A 19,582-nucleotide genomic window follows, 5' to 3' on the forward strand; every position below is an offset into this window, starting at 1 on the left:
AACTACTGCGGGAGAATCAACTGGCTGGAATGAAAACTGGTTGTGAATTTTTTTTTAATTTCAACCCATTTTTGGCTGTTTCGTTAAAGTGAACAAAATTGTTCGTTTTAAGCTCGAATGATATACAGTGTTTGTAAAGATCTATCTATCTATCTATCTATTGCCAGATGCCATAATCCCGTAAGGGGTGGCCACTTGACTTTGAGTTACCTATTTTACAGGGAGGGGCACTAACCCTCCACCAACCCACTTGTTGACACATAGGGAGATAAACCAAAACGAAAATTACGATACTTTTGACGTATTTAGCGCACCAGATTTCTCGTGAGCACGGTGAAACCATCTGATGGTTGTCGACATAAAAAACACAACTAGTAATTTACAGTTAAGAATTAACTGGTGGAGCACAACAAAATCCCGTTTGCTGATATCTATGTCTACGTTTTATTCCAGGTACCGCCAAACAGTAGTATTCTAAATGAGATCTTTCTGACTGAAATCATTCATAATTTACTGATCTTTCAAAGGAAGCCTAATTTTCTGAGTGAGAAGAATGTCCAAAGTGGTACCGTGCGAGGTAGGTGAAGATGAGAGTAAAGATAGGAAAGGGCTAGGAGCGATTAGAGTGAACTGAAGAGAAATGAAAGGAAGTATGTATGACGATTCACATGCCAAGAGCTGCACTTTATTCTTTCTTTCTTTCTCTCTCTCTCTCTTTTTTTTTTTTACTTGGCAATAGACTGAGTGTTCTGTATCTCTCTGTCAATATAAGCTAATTTTTATGCGGATGATTTGCATGTGAGGGACAGCAGAAAATTTCTAAGCCATGCAAAATGAATCAATACTTACATACAGTAGTCACTATTATTGGACTCAAACAGTGTTCCTACTGTGATGCATTGCTCTTCCTGTATCTTGACCGGGTCCGCTCCATTCATCAGTGAGAAAATAGCGCTAAGAAAAAAAAAAAATCATTTTAATCACTACTAGCTCCAGACCGGCTGGGGGAAAACTGAATATAGAAAATGAATGTAGTGTCATGATCACCTTCCATTCTCTCCAACTGGTGCGTGGCAACATTTCATACTCGTGATTAATACGCATACCACAGGCCGCCAGGGGGACAGGTATCAAGGGGCGCCTGTGTGTGTGTGTGTGTGTGTGAGGGAAGGGAGAGGAGTAGGTATGGGAAGAGAAATGGTGAATTTAGGGAGAGGAGAGCTGGAAACAAGGGAGGAAGGAGAGAGCGATGTCGTGAGGGGAAGAACAGAAACAGAATGAGGTTAGAGACAGGAGAGATAGAAAAAGGTTAATGATGAGTGAAAATGGGAAACGATATAAAAGAGGAGAAGTATAAAACTTTATATAGGAAAGAGCAAAACACCAAGAGCCTGTAATACTTGTCCCTTCCAAAGAAGTTATAAAAAAGAAAGAAAATATCAAAAGCCGTTTATCTGGGGATGCCTCGAGATATTACGTCCAAAATGTTGGACTTATAAGCAGAGGGAAAGACAGACTGAGTATGCAGTCCCAGAGTTTACTGGTTGTGTGAATAAGCAACAGAAAGTTTTGGTTAATTTCTTTTACCGGAGAGATGGAAGGAAAAAGGAATGAAAGTGGGGAACTGAAGGGGTGATTAATGCTCGCCAAAATTGGAGAGGAATGTATATGGAGAGATCAAAAGAGAAGTAACCAAAATAATACGGCAGAAGAAAGAGAAACCAATACCATTCCAGAGGTGTGTGTGTGTGTGTGTGTGTGTGTGTGTGTGTGTGTGTGTGTGTGTGTGTGTGTGTGTGTGTGTGTGTGTGTGTGTGTGTGTGTGTGTGTGTGTGTGTGTGTGTGTGTGTGTGAGAGAGAGAGAGAGAGAGAGAGAGACTTAAGATAGTGCCTAGGAATATGGCAGTTGATGAGACGAGAATGCTTTGACTTAATCCAGTTCTTGTAAGGGTGAGGCCCTATCGTATGAGTACTTCACTCCACAAAAGGGCGAATATTCACTATCAGCAACTGATTAGGCTTAAACAAATGAGAGACAATTCGGCACATATTCTTTGCGAAGTTGATTTGGGGGAGGCGGTAGCTCAGTCGGTAGAGAGGTGGCCTGCAGTCCTACCGGACCCAGGTTCAAATCCCCGCTGGGGCAGAGAACAGTTTAAGGATTTGAATTTAATGAAAAACAGTCTTTACTCATCTACCAGAAGACCCGCCGACATGTCGTAAAAATACCCCCGCTAATACCAATACACCAGTCCTGTATGAGACAGCCCTAGCATTTATTCAATATGGACGGTGGGTGTTAGCGCAGAAGTGGTGACATGCAGAGGTGTATGGTATGTAGGAGGACTACTGGGCCTTGAGCGCAGGCTGTGAAGCCTATGTCCATTGTCGGATACATAAAAAGAAAAAAAATGTAACGTGATTTTTCAGAGAGAGGGGGGCAGATGGTAAAGGATTGAAGTGTGTGTTTTATTGACGGAGAAAGGGATGGACGTCTGAAAAACCATTGAGTTGAAAGGTGAAGGAATAAAGCTTCCGAGGCATCAAATCATCAAGGATTATTTTGTCCCACACTGAAATATAAGATCATTCAAAAGAGAGGTGTCATAATGCATTCCGACTTTGTAGTAGCGAAGCGATGCACGCCGTGAACTGTTGAAGTGACTATTGTGATGCATGCTATGATACTAAAGTAGTGGAAGTTATGATGGATTCTGTAAGAAATGGCCGGAAAAATGAAGGATAGATTCATCAGCTTATGAGTGAATTGGGCTATATGTCGTTCTCAGATGGTCTTTGATGGAAATAAGGAAAGGAGTTGGTGACAGAGTGAAACCCTCAGGAAAATCACTTTTCATAACTTTAGAAGAATAGTGTACGTCCATAACGGCAGCTATGGATCGCCTAAAAGGTATATTTGAGACGAAGGTACAGAAAAAGGGAAAGAAACCATAGGAGAGCAATCTGGAAAACATGTTTGTAACAGACTACGTCGAAGTACATTTCTGAAAGGATGAGGAAGTCAGAGGGGGGCCAAATGAAGAGTAAGAAAACAGTAAAAATCGCTCTTTACGCAGAAGAAAACAGCTACAGACCACTCTGGGTGGAAAATCGAAGGGAAAAAAGAAGTACCATAGTTTAAATGAAGTATTTCTTTTCGAAATTCCCTAGAAGGAACGGGAAGAGATGCAGTGAATAGTTTATGAAACTCAGAACGAGTGCTCTTGTCTTTGTCTCGGCGGATAACAAATGCCAGTACCTCTTGAGGAGATGCTGATTCTAGGAAGGTCCCAAGGCTTTAATGGAACAGTTGGACAGGTTACGAAAATGTAATAATCACAAGAGCCCAACAGGAAAAAAGAAAAAAAAAAAAAGGAATTGGCAGAGTATGCAGATGGATTAGCTGAAAGGAAAAGTCATCAAAGATTGAAAAGACGTGGCTTGTTTACCACGTGGATTAAGATGTGGAGAAGAGACCCAGAGATGGTAATGATCTTTGGAATCTCTTAAAATTGGAAATTAAAAATAAAATAAAATTAATGGAATGTGCTTCGCTTTATTAGTGAGTCAGTTAAGCAATAATGGATAGTCAGTGGAACTAGAGGATAAGTAAACAACACAAATATAGTTAGTTCAAGAATGTCAAGATAGGCGTTGATAGAGAGTAAATAATCCAGAAGACTGAAGTTCAAGAAAATGAAAACAATTTAGACTATTGGGCATACATCTGTACACGCAACACCCCCATTTGGCTTTGGCATGACTACATAACGTGTAGAATAAACCCTAAGGCTTGAGCAAATTACAAACAGAGCAATAGGAAACAAGTTACAGAGAGACTTGATGCAAGGGAAAAAGATGTTTACTTCCCACCTCTGTGACTGGGTACCACTCATTGTCACTAGTGGTGACAGGAAGTAACTCTATCATTATCATCAATATTACCCTATCCCTATAAACCGCTCATAAATGGGGTACATAATTTACTAAAAGATGAAGAGAAGAACAATGTGGTAATCGAAAAGCAAAAATAGGAAGAATTTTATCCCGGTAGCAAAATGATAATAATAATATGTATCACAACACAAATATTGAAATGTTAATAATACATGTATTTTCTATTTCAGGTGATAACTAAAATATCTCAAAAGTCTATGTATCAGATTTCTGTTATCCTCTTTAAGTTTTCAATTTCCAGTTTTCCAGTGCTATAATACGTTTATCTTAAGTTTATCTCAGAAAACCCAGTGACTAATCCAAAGCCCTGAACTGCAAGCAAAGATTTTTTCATCACTACTCTTTTTTTTTTTATGCCTCATGGAAAATTTACACCCGGAACTAATTCCCCGGAGCAGCACAATTTACGACTGGCCATAAAGAACGAAAATTGGTTCAGTATTTACATCAAAGGAACGTATCCTACAAACGTCCAGCGGGTCACGAACAGAACCAGAGACCATGGCCACGCTGGACTTGGGTGATCCTGGAGAGGGATATCGATTGGGCACGAACGAGTCTCTCTCCTCTGCACCGCTAATGGCCTATTATGGAGCCGAGGCGCTGGTGAGAGAGATGAGGGGTTCCTCGTGGTCTGAAAGGGCGGGAGGAGGAAGGGAGTGGCTAGACGGAGGGCTGATGGGGATGGGGGGAGACAGCGGAATAGAGGAGCTGCTGGGATGCACGTACAAGTATGGGAACGAGACGCACATCTGGCACAACTGTATGGAGATCCAGGACCCGCTGGAGATGAGGAAGCCCCACAAGGCCAACCCGAGCTTCGTGCCCATCGTGGTGACTCACGCCCTCACCTTCCTGCTGGGGGTGTCTGGCAACAGCGTCATCGTCGCCTCCATGGCCACCCACAGGCCAGCCAGGAACGTCACAAGGTACGTTAATGCCATTTTGTTAGGTGCTTTGCATGCTAGTGTATATGTGGTTGTTCAGAGTTCACTGTTTTTCCCATTACTGCCTTCCTTGCCCTCATTTCATTTGGAAATGCTTTAGATTTTGCATTTCTTCCAGTTACAGAGCTTATTTTTTATGTTCCTACCTTTGTCGGTTTAAATATTGTGTATAGGGTTTAAGCAGTTTAGTCGGTTACGTTTTTGACATGGTTGAAAATTTTTTCTGAACTACTTTTTGTTGCAGACTGCCTTTGTGAATATCTATTACTTTTGCTGTTTTAATCATCGGTAATGTGGGGAATACTAAGGAATTCATATTTCAAGTTGGTAATAATTAGTGCAGAAAGCATTAACTCATGGTGCAGTCCCTTAATTCTACGAGCAAAATAATCAGCGAAGCTCTGAGGACAGTTTAACTATAAAGACTGATAATATATATATACATATATATATATTCATTCATCATCCAATCGTACATTGCCCGATGAGGAACGTAGGAGCCCGGGGTTAGGCGAGTTGGTCCTGACATTTAAAATGAGAGTGACCAGCCTCATTCATCCCTAAGTGGCATTATGTGAGCAATAAACCCCAATCACCCCTCAGACATAAACTTGCACCGGCTCAATCCGATTGGAGTGCCTTTACCAACTAAACCACCAGGCACCATAATTTGGTTATGTGGTTACCAACTAGCGTTGCAAATGGTTTCCTGGTGCACAGGTCATCCTTAATGACCTAGAGCAGCTTCTACAGCACCCTACCCATATCCCTGACCGCCTTGGAGAGAGCTCCAACATACTTGACCTCTTCCTCACAACTAATCCTTCTGCTTACTCTGTTAATCTTTTCTCTCCATTGGGCTCCTCCGATCACAACCTTATTACCTTAACCTGTCCTATCACTCCGGTACGGCCTGTGGACCCTCCAGGGAAACGTCGTCTGTGGCATTTTGGAGCCGCGGACTGGGAGGCCCTCAGGCAGTACTTCTTTGATTTTCCCTGGAATGATTATTGCTTCCATGGCCGTGAGCCATCTGAGTGTGCCTTGCGCATTATGGAGGTTATTCTCTCGGGCATGGAAGCATACATTCCTTTCTCATATCCTTTGACTAACGCAAGAAAGCCTTGGTTTAATCACGCTTGTTCTAATGCTGTCCGCAACAAGGAGAGGGCCTACAAAAGGTACCGGAGCCAACCCACCCCTGAGTCACATCATCTTTACGTTTCTGCCCGGAATCGTGCTAAGTCTGTTCTTCGCTATACTAAAAATAATTTCATCCATACTACAGTAAATGCTCTCAACTCTCCAACTCGAATTCTTCCCGCTCCTTCTGGCACCTTGCCAAAAATCTTTCTAACAACTGTACCCCATCATCCTTCCCACCTCTTTTCTACTCTGATGGTTCTGTAGCTATTTCTTCTACTGATAAAGCAGATCTCTTCGCACAGACTTTCTCCTTCAATTCCACCTTAGACGATTCCGGTGCTGTTCCTCCATCACTTCCTCCCTCTGACTTCCTAATGGCTGACATTAAAATTTCTTCAGCTGACGTATTTTCTGCCATCACTGGCCTCAGTACTAACAAGGCATATGGGCCTGATGGGGTCCCTCCTGTTGTTCTCAAGAACTGTTCTTCTGTGCTTACTCCCTGCCTAGGCAAACTCTTTCGCCTGTGTTTGTCAACTTGTACCTTTCCTTCTTGCTGGAAGTTTGCTCTCATTCAGCCAGTCCCAAAGAAGGGTGACCACTCCCAACCCTCCAACTATCGTCCAATTGCTTTAACGTCCTGTATTTCAAAAGTTTTCGAGTCAATTCTCAATAGAAAAATTTTAAGGCATCTTTCCTATCACAACCTTCTTTCCGATCGTCAGTACGGGTTCCATCAGGGACGCTCCACTGGCGATCTTCTCACATACCCTTCAGACTCCTGGTCATCCTCCTTTCGGGACTTTGGCGAAAGCTTTACCATTGCACTTGACATCTCAAAGGCTTTCGATCGAGTCTGGCATAAATCTTTAATTTCCAAACTGCCCTCCTACGGTTTCTATCCTTCTATCTGTGCCTTCATCGCTAGCTTCCTTTCTGGTCGTTCTATAGCCGCTATTGTAGACGGCCATCGTTCTTCTCCTAGATCTATCAACAGTGGTGTTCCTCAGGGCTCTGTCCTATCACCAACTCTCTTCCTTTTATTCATCAATGATCTTCTAAGCTGTACATCTAACCCTATCCACTAATACGCTGATGACTCCACCCTTCACCTTTCCATTCGGTTCTCGCAACGCCCATCTCAACAGTTACTTCAACAAACAAGGGATGAGGCTATGGCACACCTAATGTCTGACTTAGCTCGTATCTCTGACTGGGGTAAAAATAATATGGTTGTTTTTAATGCATCTAAAACTCACTTCTTACACCTATCAACCCAGCAAAATCTTCCACAGGTATACCCACTATCTATCTATCTATCTATAGCCCGACGCCCTAATCCCGCAAAGGGTGGCCACAGACAAAACGCCTCCAAGTCACTCTGTCACCCACCATTTGACTACCCTCCCCCCAACTCACCCCCCCCTCCCTCATATCCCTCTCAACTCCATCCCTCCACCTCATCCTCGGTCTACCCCTCCCTCTCCCTCCCTCCACCTCACCTACATACACCCTCTTAGTCAGTCTTTCATTCTCCATTCTCTCCACATGTCCAAACCACCTCAGTGTATGTCTCCTAATCTTCTCAACCACATCCACATCTACCCCACAACGTTCCTTCACTTCTTCATTCGTCAACCTGTCCCTCCACGTCACTCCACATGCTCCTCTCAAGTAACTCATTTCCACTGCTCTCACTCTTGACTTGTTCCCCTCTTGCAAGGTCCACGCCTCGCTTCCATACGTCAGGGTAGGGATCACAATACTATCATGCAGTGACTTCTTAACTTCCATACTCACCTCCCTATTTCTCATCACTGCTTTCAGTGTACCAACAACCTTCCTTCCCTGCTGTACCCTTTCACGTACTTCATCCCCCAAAGTTCCCACTAATGTTTAATAATATTCAGCTTAATGCTGCACCATCCTTGAACATGCTTGGGGTTTCATTTACTCGGGACTTATCTTGGAAAGATCATAATACATCTCTTGTAAAATCTGCTTCCAAGAGATTGGGTGTGCTAAGCTGACTCCGCTCTTTCTTTACCCCTGCACAATTGTTGACTCTATACAGGGGTTTTATCCGCCTCTGTGTGGAGTACAACTCTCATGTGTGGGGAGGCTCCCCACATACAGCTCTTCTCAATAGGGTGGAGTCAAAGGCTTTTCGTCTCATTAACTCTCCTCCTCTTACTGACTCCCTTCAACCTCTGTCTCTTCGCCGCACTGCTGCATCTTTATCTCTTTTCTATCGCTGCTTTAATGGTCACTGCTCCTCTGAACTGTCTGCTTGCATTCCTCCACCTCTACGACGGGCGCGTAGCACCCGTCTGGCAGCAAACTCTCATCCCTTTTCTGTCCAGCTCTCTAATGCAAGAGTTAACCGTTACTCCCAGTCTTTCATTTATGCAACAGGTCAACTCTGGAACTATCTCCCTCTGTCTGTATTTCCTGCTGCCTATGATCTCCAGTCTTTCAAACGCAGTGGGTTCAGGCATCTCAAAATGATCGGATTTTGAATTTTGCTCTCTATTGTATTTTGTTTTTCTCTTGGAGGGAACTGTTACTGCGGGCTCATGGCCTTTGGTTCCTTCTTCCTCGCATAAAATATATATATATATATATATATATATATATATATATATATATATATATATATAAGAGAGAGAGAGAGAGAGAGAGAGAGAGAGAGAGAAAAACTGATAGATTTGCCAGACATTAACCCATTGGATCCCAGGGTCGCTGGGCGAGACACTGTTCCGGAAGGGTCCTAAGCGTACCGCCCTCCACCTATTGGCTCATAGTCGCGGAGCTCGTATGTCCCTACCCGAGGGTTCCCTACTTTATTAAGGTTTGTCAATGCCCAGTTCTGTCCAATACTGTGGACACTGGGCTCCAATGGGCTAAAGAAACTGATAGATTTGCCTGCCACTAACCAATTGGATCCCAGAGTCGCTGGGCGAGGCACTGTTCCAGAAGGGTCTTAAGCGTACCGCCCTCCACCTATCAGCTCATAGTCGCGAAGCTCATAGGTCCCTACCTGGGGGTTCCCTACTTTTTTAAGGTTTGACAATGCCCAGTTCTGTCCAATACTGTGGACACTGGGCTCCAATGGCTTAAATATCTATCTATCTATCTATCTATCTATCTATCTATCTATCTATCTATATATATATATATATATATATATATATATGTGTGTGTGTGTGTGTGTGTGTGTGTGTGTGTGTGTGTGTGTGTGTGTGTGTGTGTGCCGGAGAAACACACATTACACGTGTGTATATCTGTAGAAAGTTTTTTAAACTCTTCAACCGGGGTCGAACCCGAGACCTCTAGATAGAAGTCAGGAACTATTACCACTTCACCATGGCGTGATAGAAGGCAAGCCACATGGTTTGTCTTTGAGTTCAGGTGGCTTAGCTTTTATTACGCCAAGATGTAGTGGTAACAGTACCTGACTTCTGTCTAGAGGTCCCGGGTTCAACTCCCGGCTGGAGTATTTAAAAAACTTTACTTATACAGTATATCTATATCTATATCTATCTATCTATCTCTATATATATATTATATATATTATATATATAATATATATTATTATATATATATATATATATATATATATATATATATATATATATATATATATATATTATATATATATATTAAAGCAACGTTGGGTCTGGTTAGTACTTGGATGGGTGACCGCCTGGGAACACCAGATGCTGTTGGCATAACGCTCTCCCTACGTGTCAAGTGGGGTTGGTGGAGGATTAGTGCCCCTCCCTGTAAAACAATGAACTCTAAGCCCTTGACCACCCCGTTTGGGATACATGGCGTCTGGCAATGAATGAATGAATATATATATATATATATATTTATATATATATATATATATATATATATATATATATATATATATATATAATTTTGCTGAACAAAGGCCTCCCACATCCTTTTCCACCAATTCCTTGACTGAGCCAATCTCTGCTACGTTTTGCCTACAAACTTCTGTATCTCATCTCTCCACCTCCTGTCTGGTCTTTTTCTACTACATTTGCAGTCTCTTGCAGTCCAGTCAGTCAGCCTCTTGCTATAGCAGTTATCCCTTATTCCTACTAAATGTCCTGTCCACCTCCATTTATGTTCTTTTATAACTTCTATAATATCTTTGACTTTAGTCTGGTCTCTCACCCATGTTAATCTTTTCCTGTCTCTCAGAAATAATCACAACATTGGCCTTTCCTTTGCTCTTTGAGAACGGATTAGTTGATTTTCCATTAACTTTGTCAGTTTTCAGGTCTCACAACTGTACCTCATTGCTGGGATTATACATTCGTTAGATACTTTTCCTTTCATACATCTTCGCGAGTTACTTTTCATGCTGTCTCTATGTTTAACGAAAATTTTCCAGCTAATTGTAATGCGCCTTTTTGTTTCTTTATCATAGTCTTTCGACAGTTTGAATGTTTGCCCCAAGTAATTGTACTCTTAGACTTCAAGAAGAGTATGTACCGTATCATCGTATCGTTTACAAAGGCTCCAGCATGTTTCCATGCGTCGGCCTTGGTCGCCTAATGGCGGCTTTCCACGCTCCTCGATCTCTTGCAGCGTTCCTATTCATTCTCTTATCCCTGAGGTCACATTCTGTGACTTGGCCCCAGGTCTTCTTCTGTCTGGATCTCGCAGCCCTACCCCCCACGTTCACACTTCTCACTTTCTGCAACCAGTGACCAACCTCCATCCTTTCAACAAGCCAAAATTATCTCAATCTTCTCCTCCTCATCACAACACCAATACACTCCAGTCCCATCCTTCCTCTCAACTCTTCTGTTGCAACCCTTGCCCCTCCAGGCCTCGCATGCAAGGACGCACTACACATCCATCCAATCATTGTCATTTCTCTACGTTTGAGCCAATGAATAACCTCTTCTTTTACTGCCCAGGGCCTCATTACCATACTGGATTACACTACTAACCACATACAAAGATCCTTTAGCGCAGAGGAAGAGCCCTGTCAATGTCACAAGAAGCAACAGTTCTCTGAACTTCCTCAAATCACTCCTTACCCTAGCTCCAGCCCCACTTGCAAAAAAAAGTTTTCCACATACTCTTTTCACGCCTAACAATCTCGTCTTGCTCTTCCCGACACACCGCACTCACGAGATTATCATTATCTTATGGTCTACCTCTAATACCACTTAATTTCTTATGCATCCATGTATCACAAATACAGCACGATGGAGATACTTCCCACACCCTTGTGGCAAAATCTCACATGACCACTCTTCTGCTGCACTGCCAGTACCGTCACCAGACCTAGCTATCATCACTTTTGTTTTATCCACATATCCTTATACTCAGATACTTGTGTCCCGTTCCGTTTCTCACTTCCTAAATCTTTCCTCTGCCTCCCTTTCATACTTTGGAATCAACTTCAGGTCATCAGGATACAACATCTCCCGCAGGAGTCTGAAGTCATGTGAGAGAGCTTCAAGTATCATGGCAAACAATACGGGGCTCAAGATTTGACCCCTGATGCACTCCAACATTCACAGAGAACTCATTACTCAAACTTCCATTCACTCCCATCTGGGTACGAGTACCCACATACATAGTCATAAACACTCTAACCAGCCACTCCATCCCAGGTTTTCTCATTACCCACTTCACTACCTCCCTAGGGACTCTGTCAAAGGCCTTGTCCAAATCGGCAAAAAATAAAGCAAAGAGTCCTTATGTTTCCTATATATTTTTCCTGAAACTGTCGGACAATGAATATGGCATCAGCTGTTCCATTGCCTGGTATAAACTCACACTGCATCTCATCAACATTCGCTTTCCCTGATCATACCTTTCTCTCTCTCTCTCTCTCTCTCTCTCTCTCTCTCTCTTGGGGCCAGAATTGCTCAGTGGTACAGCTCGCACTTCACCACCGTATGGTTGGCAGTTCGAGCTGCACCAAGGTGCGTGATTTTGGGGAGAGATGTGACGGTCTCACCAAGGATCTCTCCCGGCCCTGCAGAACTATATGGTCCACTAGTCCTAGCTCGGGGGATTCCCTCCCCCCCCTTTCCTCTCTCTCTCTTTCCCACTCTCTCTGTATTTATATATATATATATATATATATATATATATATATATATATATATGTGTGTGTGTGTGTGTGTGTGTGTGTGTCTAAAATATGTGCTGTAAATGTGCAAGATTTTTCCCTTAACCCTTTGCTCAAGAGAAGTCCACGTTCACTGGCTAAAAGGACAACTGTTCTCATCTGCATACAGTTGTTTGTGTAACACCTTAATTTTTTATATACTACCTTAAAATGTTGACTCAAAACTTTAAAAGAAAAAGAAATACAAGCCTTGCGACTAAGAGGAAAAAGTTATGTTCTTTAATCACATCTATAGGCAAAACTTATCTGCACAGTTTCATATGTAATTCCTTTCCGTTTGATGACAGTATCTGAAACTGTATAATGAACGATGTTAACTTTTAGGTGAACAGAAGGCTGGCATGGTGGGCAAGATGCTGAAATGGTGGAAAGGAAGAAGGGTGACAAACGTAACACGAGAGCTGAATAATGTGGAATGCTGGAAGGAAGGATAATGATTACGATAGGAAAGTGAATGGGAAGCAAGGAGCGAGAGAATAAGAGGAAAAGAATGAGGAGGGGGGGGGCAGGAAGAATGTGAATGGAAGGGGAAGCTGGAGATCAATGGATTAGCATTTAGATAAGGAACAGAATTACTTGAAGCCAATCCCTTTATCCGAGCCTCGTATTCAAGGAATGTTATGTAAGGACCAAGAAGCCATGAATAATGATCAAACTACGTAAGAAATTGTTTAATAAAGATAGAAAGTGCTAGAAATAACACACACACACACACACACACACACACACACACACACACACACACACACACACACACACACACACACACACACACACACACACCGCAGAAATTAATCACTGATATCTCTGATAAGTAGGCGAAGCGAGGTATTATTCCCCTAGTGTTAATGTAGTGTAAATGAGATGACGAATGCCATTTATTTTTTCATTGACTGCAAAATTATGATGCATCATTATATAATTTTTAAAAGTTTTCGTCAAAAATAATAGTTTTTTCACGGTTTACCATAAACCAAAAAAAAAAATAAAATAAATAAAAAAATGGGTACCTGACTGAAAACTTGTACTCTTTATAGCTTTTAACCCTCCACCTGACAGTCAGAGGAGGGTGATGTTATCTCTGGGATCAATAGGTGTCCGTCCATAGAACTGGGCGGCAAGGCGCCTGGTCGGGCCATAGAGTCATGAAATCTCACATAGTGATGTGTCTTATAGTTACCTGGTGACTTTTGATAGGTAGAATGGTGTGCCTCAAGTAGTTTTTTGAAAATAATGATAACGTAACTAATAATAATAATAATAATAATAATAATAATTTTCCAGAGATTTTAATGCGACCTGTGCAAGGAGTCTTAGAGATTTCGTTTCCAGGCCAGAACCCACAAAGTATTCACTACAGAGTCCTGAAATTTCACATAAGTATGTGCCTTATGGTGAAGTGATGCCTTTTAGTAGGTATGATGCTGTGTCTTAAGTAGTTTTTTTTTTTAATGAAATAGAAAAAAATAATTTTGTTCAGAGGTTTCAATGCGACCTGCTCAAGGAATCTGAAGGGTCCAGGTTATGTGACCTCAAGACATACTCCTTATGCCCACATTTAAAAGAAGAGATTGGGGGTGAGCGCCGTTATGCCCTTCGTTAGGTGTGCAGGGAGATGGGTGGGTATGTGCTTGGTCAGATGGAGGGTTGCGACAGCGTAGCGTTGTCTAAGCTTTTATTATAGAAGTTTGAATAACAACCATCGCTATTTTGCTCTTTAATAATCTTGATGGTGCGATACTATTATACTACTTAAAATAGTCTGACATGAAAAAGAAATACAATGTGTGTGTGTGTGTGTGTGTGTGTGTGTGTGTGTGTGTGTGTGTGTGTGTGTGTGTGTGTGTGTGTGTGTGTGTGTGCGCGCGCGCGCGCGCTCCCCGGGAGTTCGCCGAAAACCGATTAACTAACTTTACCCCAAATTTCGCCATGGAGGGATCATATTAATGAAGTTACCTCGACCTACTGTGCTGAGAAGTGGTCAGTGATGGAGGGTGATGATGTTGATCAAGGCAGAAGGAGAGATGGATGGAAACTGTGAAAGTAGAACGGGTGATGCTGTCACAAAGGGTGGAAGAATTAGGTGTCCTTAAACAAAAAAAAAAAAGAAAGGGTTTGAAAGTGATGGCAACAGATGGCACTATTGGAACGAGTGGAAGAATCGGGAATAGTTAAGAGAGGAAAGTGTGATATATCATGAGAGGTGAAGGAATGGTAACGGTGGACACAGAGGGTTTGAGCTAAGTTAACAGAACAGGCATTAATCCTGGAAATGGTGGAATAAGAGAAGATAATGCTTGAATGAATAATGATAAGTGGTAGGTAAATGCAAAAAAATAAGTGGCAAATTATAAATATAAATATATACATAACATATATATATAAATATATATATATATATATATATATATATATATATATATATATATATATATATATATATATATATATATACAAAACACATAGAGAGAGGAGAGAGAGAGAGAGAGAGAGAGAGAGAGAAACAGTGACTCGGGAGGGGAAACTGCAAGTGAGAGAAACAATTATTCCAGGCAATGCATTTCGGTTCGGCTTGGTCGGGGGTAAATGCACACCTGTGGCCTAAACCTGTAATAACTTGCTGACTCTCTCTTGAAAGTTTAGTCTCTCGGAAAAGTGAAATTTTCTGAATGTGAATTTCTCGAAATTCTGACGTGAATCAGCTTCTTTTATCCCATCAAGACGATGACATCTAATTTGCTATTGTTTGCAACCGTCGTATGATATGATTCAGTTCAAGGAAGATTTCTGAATGAAAAGATAAAGCTGAACCCTCACAAACACTTTCATTTTACTACGGTATGCTAGTCCTGAGATGAAAAAAAATAGTTACTGTATCTAGAATAAGAAAAAATATATGTATATCGACATCGTAGCGAATGGGTTAGTTGAAAGATAAAATAACTCCAACTGGACATCTTTCATGAACTGGTTAATATCATTAAATATCCAGAAAACTTCTTTGGAACGATTACATCTATATTATTTTTTTTTTTCCATCTCCAGACAATTTTATTCCCCTGAGGACAGACCTGCCAGTCAATCTGGGTTACTTACTGCCTGCACTGAATTCGTCCCTATGTGAGGTCTCGCCTAAGATTTGCAAAATTATCTGAGGGTAGCAAGAAATAAAATGCGTCACAGAATTTAATGAGTTAAATACAAGATGAGTATAACATGCCTAGCAGCAGCAAAGCTACAATAAACATGACCTCCTCGGGCTGACGTGGTAAAGCAATGTGATGCACCTTTATAAAAAAAAAAAAAAAAAAGTCCCCCTGATGTTCGATGAATATGAAAACAAGCGTGTTCTGCAGACACAAATGAATCTTATAATTTGGAACCTAAAAAAAAAAAAATTGCATCCAAAGTATGAAATCTTGTGCAATTTCGAATACTAAGACTAAACACCAAGGATAACAAACCTTTAGTAGAAACATATCCCCACCATGTGGTAAAGAATATAATGAGACTCACTCTAAGTACGGCAATTTCATATATAGGGACATAAGCTACGACTCCTACACAGTCTTTCTTTAAGGAGTGAAGATGATCCAGCATGCAGTTTCCAAGATAGCTATTTACAGATCAGTCTCCTTATATGAAAATAGCTCGCCAAATACTTACAGTGTAGCAATTTCAAGATACATCAGGACATAAACCAGGACTCATACTCTACCTTTCTGTAAGACATGAAGAGAATCCAGCAAGAAATTTTCAAAACATAACACAAGACAGAATTTTCCTTATATAGTCATAGCTCATAAAATACAAACAGTATGGAAATTTCACATATACGAGCATCAGCTAGACACATACCCTTTATTTCTGTGCTATATGAAGCCAATCTACCCGGTAGTTTCCGAGATACAGGCCAGGACGGACAGATGGGGAGACAGACAGACGGATGGACAGGGGCGATTCCAGTATCTTCACCATATGGGATAATAGTGGGAAGAGTAATTGCACTTGTAATTACAGAGTGGCACATGTATCACAGTGCCTCGTTCATGTTTCACAATGGTACGTACGGGAAGTTTTTCTGGTTGACTGTATTGTATATAGGACAGAGAGTACAGCATCTAGATTTTCCCCGCACTGCACAAATATACAACCTGCTCCTCTTATAATTTGATACTCCCAACCCAGAATAATTCCTCCACACTGCACAAAGAGACAACCCGCTCCTTATTTTGTCCAAGCGAACGAAGCGAGTGAGAACACCAATTCTAGTCACAGTTTGAACCCCAGACATAAGTACCCGAGAGAAAGATTTATCGCATCAGCGAGAAATAGAGGCAGGGGTCGGGAGGAAAACTATGTAGTCCAGTAGCGAACTTTTTAAAATATTTCAGCCAATTTTGAAGTTACAAGAAAGATAGACACCAACTCGGAAATCGCATAAAAATCCTCAGCTGTTTTCATTTCATAGACAACGCGCAATTCCCAACAGTTCTTCCGTAAATCGAGGAAATGATTTTTTATAAGGCAGATTAGCGTAACAGCCGGCTGCACAAGAAGTAACGGTCTAAGGTTGCTTGAGTAGCGCAGCAGTATTTTCCGACGATTGCTGAGAACAACCAGGTTTTGCCTTTTCAAAACAAATAATATCTTCTGTTTGCTCATTTTTTCGGAAATTTTTGACTGAATCTGAGTCAAACTAATACAATACCTTGATCGACGAAAGAAACACCGAATTTCTGATTTCTGATTCGAATCGGAGAGCACCGAGAGATGTGGTAAAAGTAATTTTTGTGAGTGACCAAAAAGCAAAGTCATTATTAACCTGCTAGGTCCCAAGCCCAAGACCTAGAATTGATACAAGAGGACTATTAGTTTTAGGAATTGAGAGGGAATATTTTTGGTGTAATCTAATAAGTTCTTTTTAGTATTTTCAAGTCAGGAAATCAGAGGAAGATGATGTTGAACCACATGAGACAATGTTCAACACTGCCTGACTTGCTCAATCGCTCGCTCGAACACGTTCCACACTTTCAGCGTGGACTCCTGATACATCTTATTGTCATGCTCTTAACTAACCATAATTTTCCCATACTGCACAAAGATATATCCTCCTTCCCCTACATTTTCATGCTCCTAACCCACCATAATTTCCTCACACTGCACAATGAGACAACCTTCCCATATGTTTTCATGCTCATAACCGACCATAATATGCCTATCCCACTATACCCTAGTTAAATCTATCTTAACCTGAGATAAATCATATGCTGGAAAGAACAAATAACATATACAGCTTCCTTACACGCACAAGGAGACATTCCGAACCACTTTTAAGCACTTAGCATAACAACGTAAATTGCATAACATAACCTAAGCTACCCTACCTTAACCCAACACAGCCACATCGTATGTACCTAACAGAAATTATAATAATACTGGAAAGATAAAGTAACACCCGAATTTTTCCCACCGATGCATGGAGACACTTGTCTTCTGACACCTTTATGCATCTAACCTAACCTAACACTGACCAACTAAATCAAGGTAAAGCACAACCTAACCTAAACTAGCCTTACCTAGACCACACTCAACTAAATCTAACCTAACTTAATCTAACCTAACCTACACTTACTCAGACCACACCAAACTAAAATATAACCTAAACTAATCAACCAAATCAAACTAAGACACAACCTAACCCACATTAATCTTACCCAAACCCTATCAGACTAAAACCTAACCTAACCTAACCTTACCCAAGTCAAACCAAGCAACCTCTTACGTGTGTCTTAATTTATACCCAAAATGTATCACATAAAGCTCTCCACCTACACAAGGAGACAAGCCACCCACCGCTTCACCACTTTTATGCGCCGAAGTTAAGCTGAGCAAATGTTGACAATTCTCGTATCACAGACAGCTATCACAATGTTCACGAATCTAAAAATGTCACGCCTGACTGGCCGTGTTGGCAGAGCAAATATGAGCGTCCTCCCTGTAATCCTAAAAATACTGATGTGGAAGTATGATGAACACTGCGTACACTTTGCACTGCCAGTTCGTACAAGGAAATCCTATCTTGATATCTCTTCATTATGATTTTTTTGTATTATATTCTTGTTATCTTCAGACTAGTTTACTAAGCCTTAGGGAGATTGTTACAACTGGAGGGATTAGGCTATCATTCATTAATCCCTTCGCTGTGATATATTTTCCTTTGCCACAGTAAATCGTCTGGTGGTGGCAAGGATAAAATGGACTAGACGTCTTCAACGAGGACACTCCGTAGAGCGCCCGCTTCCACAAAGCATTTTTTACTTTATACTTGCTACCACCAGACTATCTTTTTAATCATCGTAGAATCGCTGGTACTAAAGGGATTTGAAGCAAACTCTATTTACTTCAGTAAAATTAACACAGTCGTCAGATGTTACCAGGAATATAATAAACGACAGCTGGCTGAAAGGATAAAAGAGCTTCAAAACCTTGCTCAGCGTCAAAAAGAAAGAAAGAATGAAAGGATGAGGGGAAGAAGGAATGAAAGAAAGAAAGAAAAGAAAAAAAGAGAAAAAATACCACCTGGAACTAAATGGAATGAACACTGCCAGGATTTCTCACCAGTAAGAAGGAATGCCTGTTCAGTGTATACCAAGTTAACCCTTTCACTACGATGGCGTCTTTCATATTTCATTCTTGTTGCAACCACACGATTATCTTCCGATTAGGAGACTTAGAACTGGAGAGGGTAGATAGAGCCCTCATCAGCACTTTTACTACAGCTCTTTCTTACTCTGATTAAACGGGGTAGAAAGAAGCAATAATAGGCCCCCAGAAGACGTTATTGAAGAGAATCAGAAAGAAAAATAATATGTGAAGTACAACCTAAGAACTGCACTTTGTACCATTATCAATATTTGTTCTGTTGAGACATAATTTATTTCTTCTGTCTGAGGAATACATTTTTTACACTATTCTTCCTTCAACGAGGCGATTTCATTAAGCTTAGGAGAGGACTACGGTAATGAAGACTATATCCCTTTTTTATGCAAGGAAGAAGGAACCCCAGGCAGGAAGCCCGCAGGGTTGTTCCCTCCAAGAAACCAAAACAATATAATAGAGAGCCAAATTCAAGATCCGTTCATTTCTAGATGCCTGGACAAACTGCGTTTGAAAGACTGGAGGTCATAGGCAGTAAGAAATACAGACAGAGGAGGACAATTCCAGAGTTGACCTGTTGCATACATGAAGACTGGGAGTAACGGTTAACTCTTGCATTAGAGAGTTTGACAGAAAAGGAATGAGAGTTTGCTGCTAGACTGGTGCTATATACCCGCCATAGTGGAGGAGGGATGCAGGT

At 41.2% G+C, this 19,582-nt stretch overlaps 1 protein-coding gene across 1 annotated transcript in view; it reads left to right on the forward strand.

The window, feature by feature from the left end:
• Window positions 1–4,458: 4,458 nt before the first annotated feature.
• The window catches only part of LOC145400182 (allatostatin-A receptor-like), a 203,453-nt gene continuing 188,329 nt past the window's right edge, over window positions 4,459–19,582 (forward strand). The window contains exon 1 of the mRNA XM_080272694.1: window positions 4,459–4,886. Coding sequence (XP_080128820.1) covers window positions 4,459–4,886 — 428 coding nt within the window. The remainder of the gene's footprint in view (window positions 4,887–19,582) is intronic.

The sequence above is a fragment of the Coenobita brevimanus genome, chromosome 51, assembly GCF_032717465.1.
Source record: "Coenobita brevimanus isolate Jiangsu-jjx chromosome 51, ASM3271746v2, whole genome shotgun sequence".
In the NCBI taxonomy this organism is placed as follows: domain Eukaryota; kingdom Metazoa; phylum Arthropoda; class Malacostraca; order Decapoda; family Coenobitidae; genus Coenobita; species Coenobita brevimanus.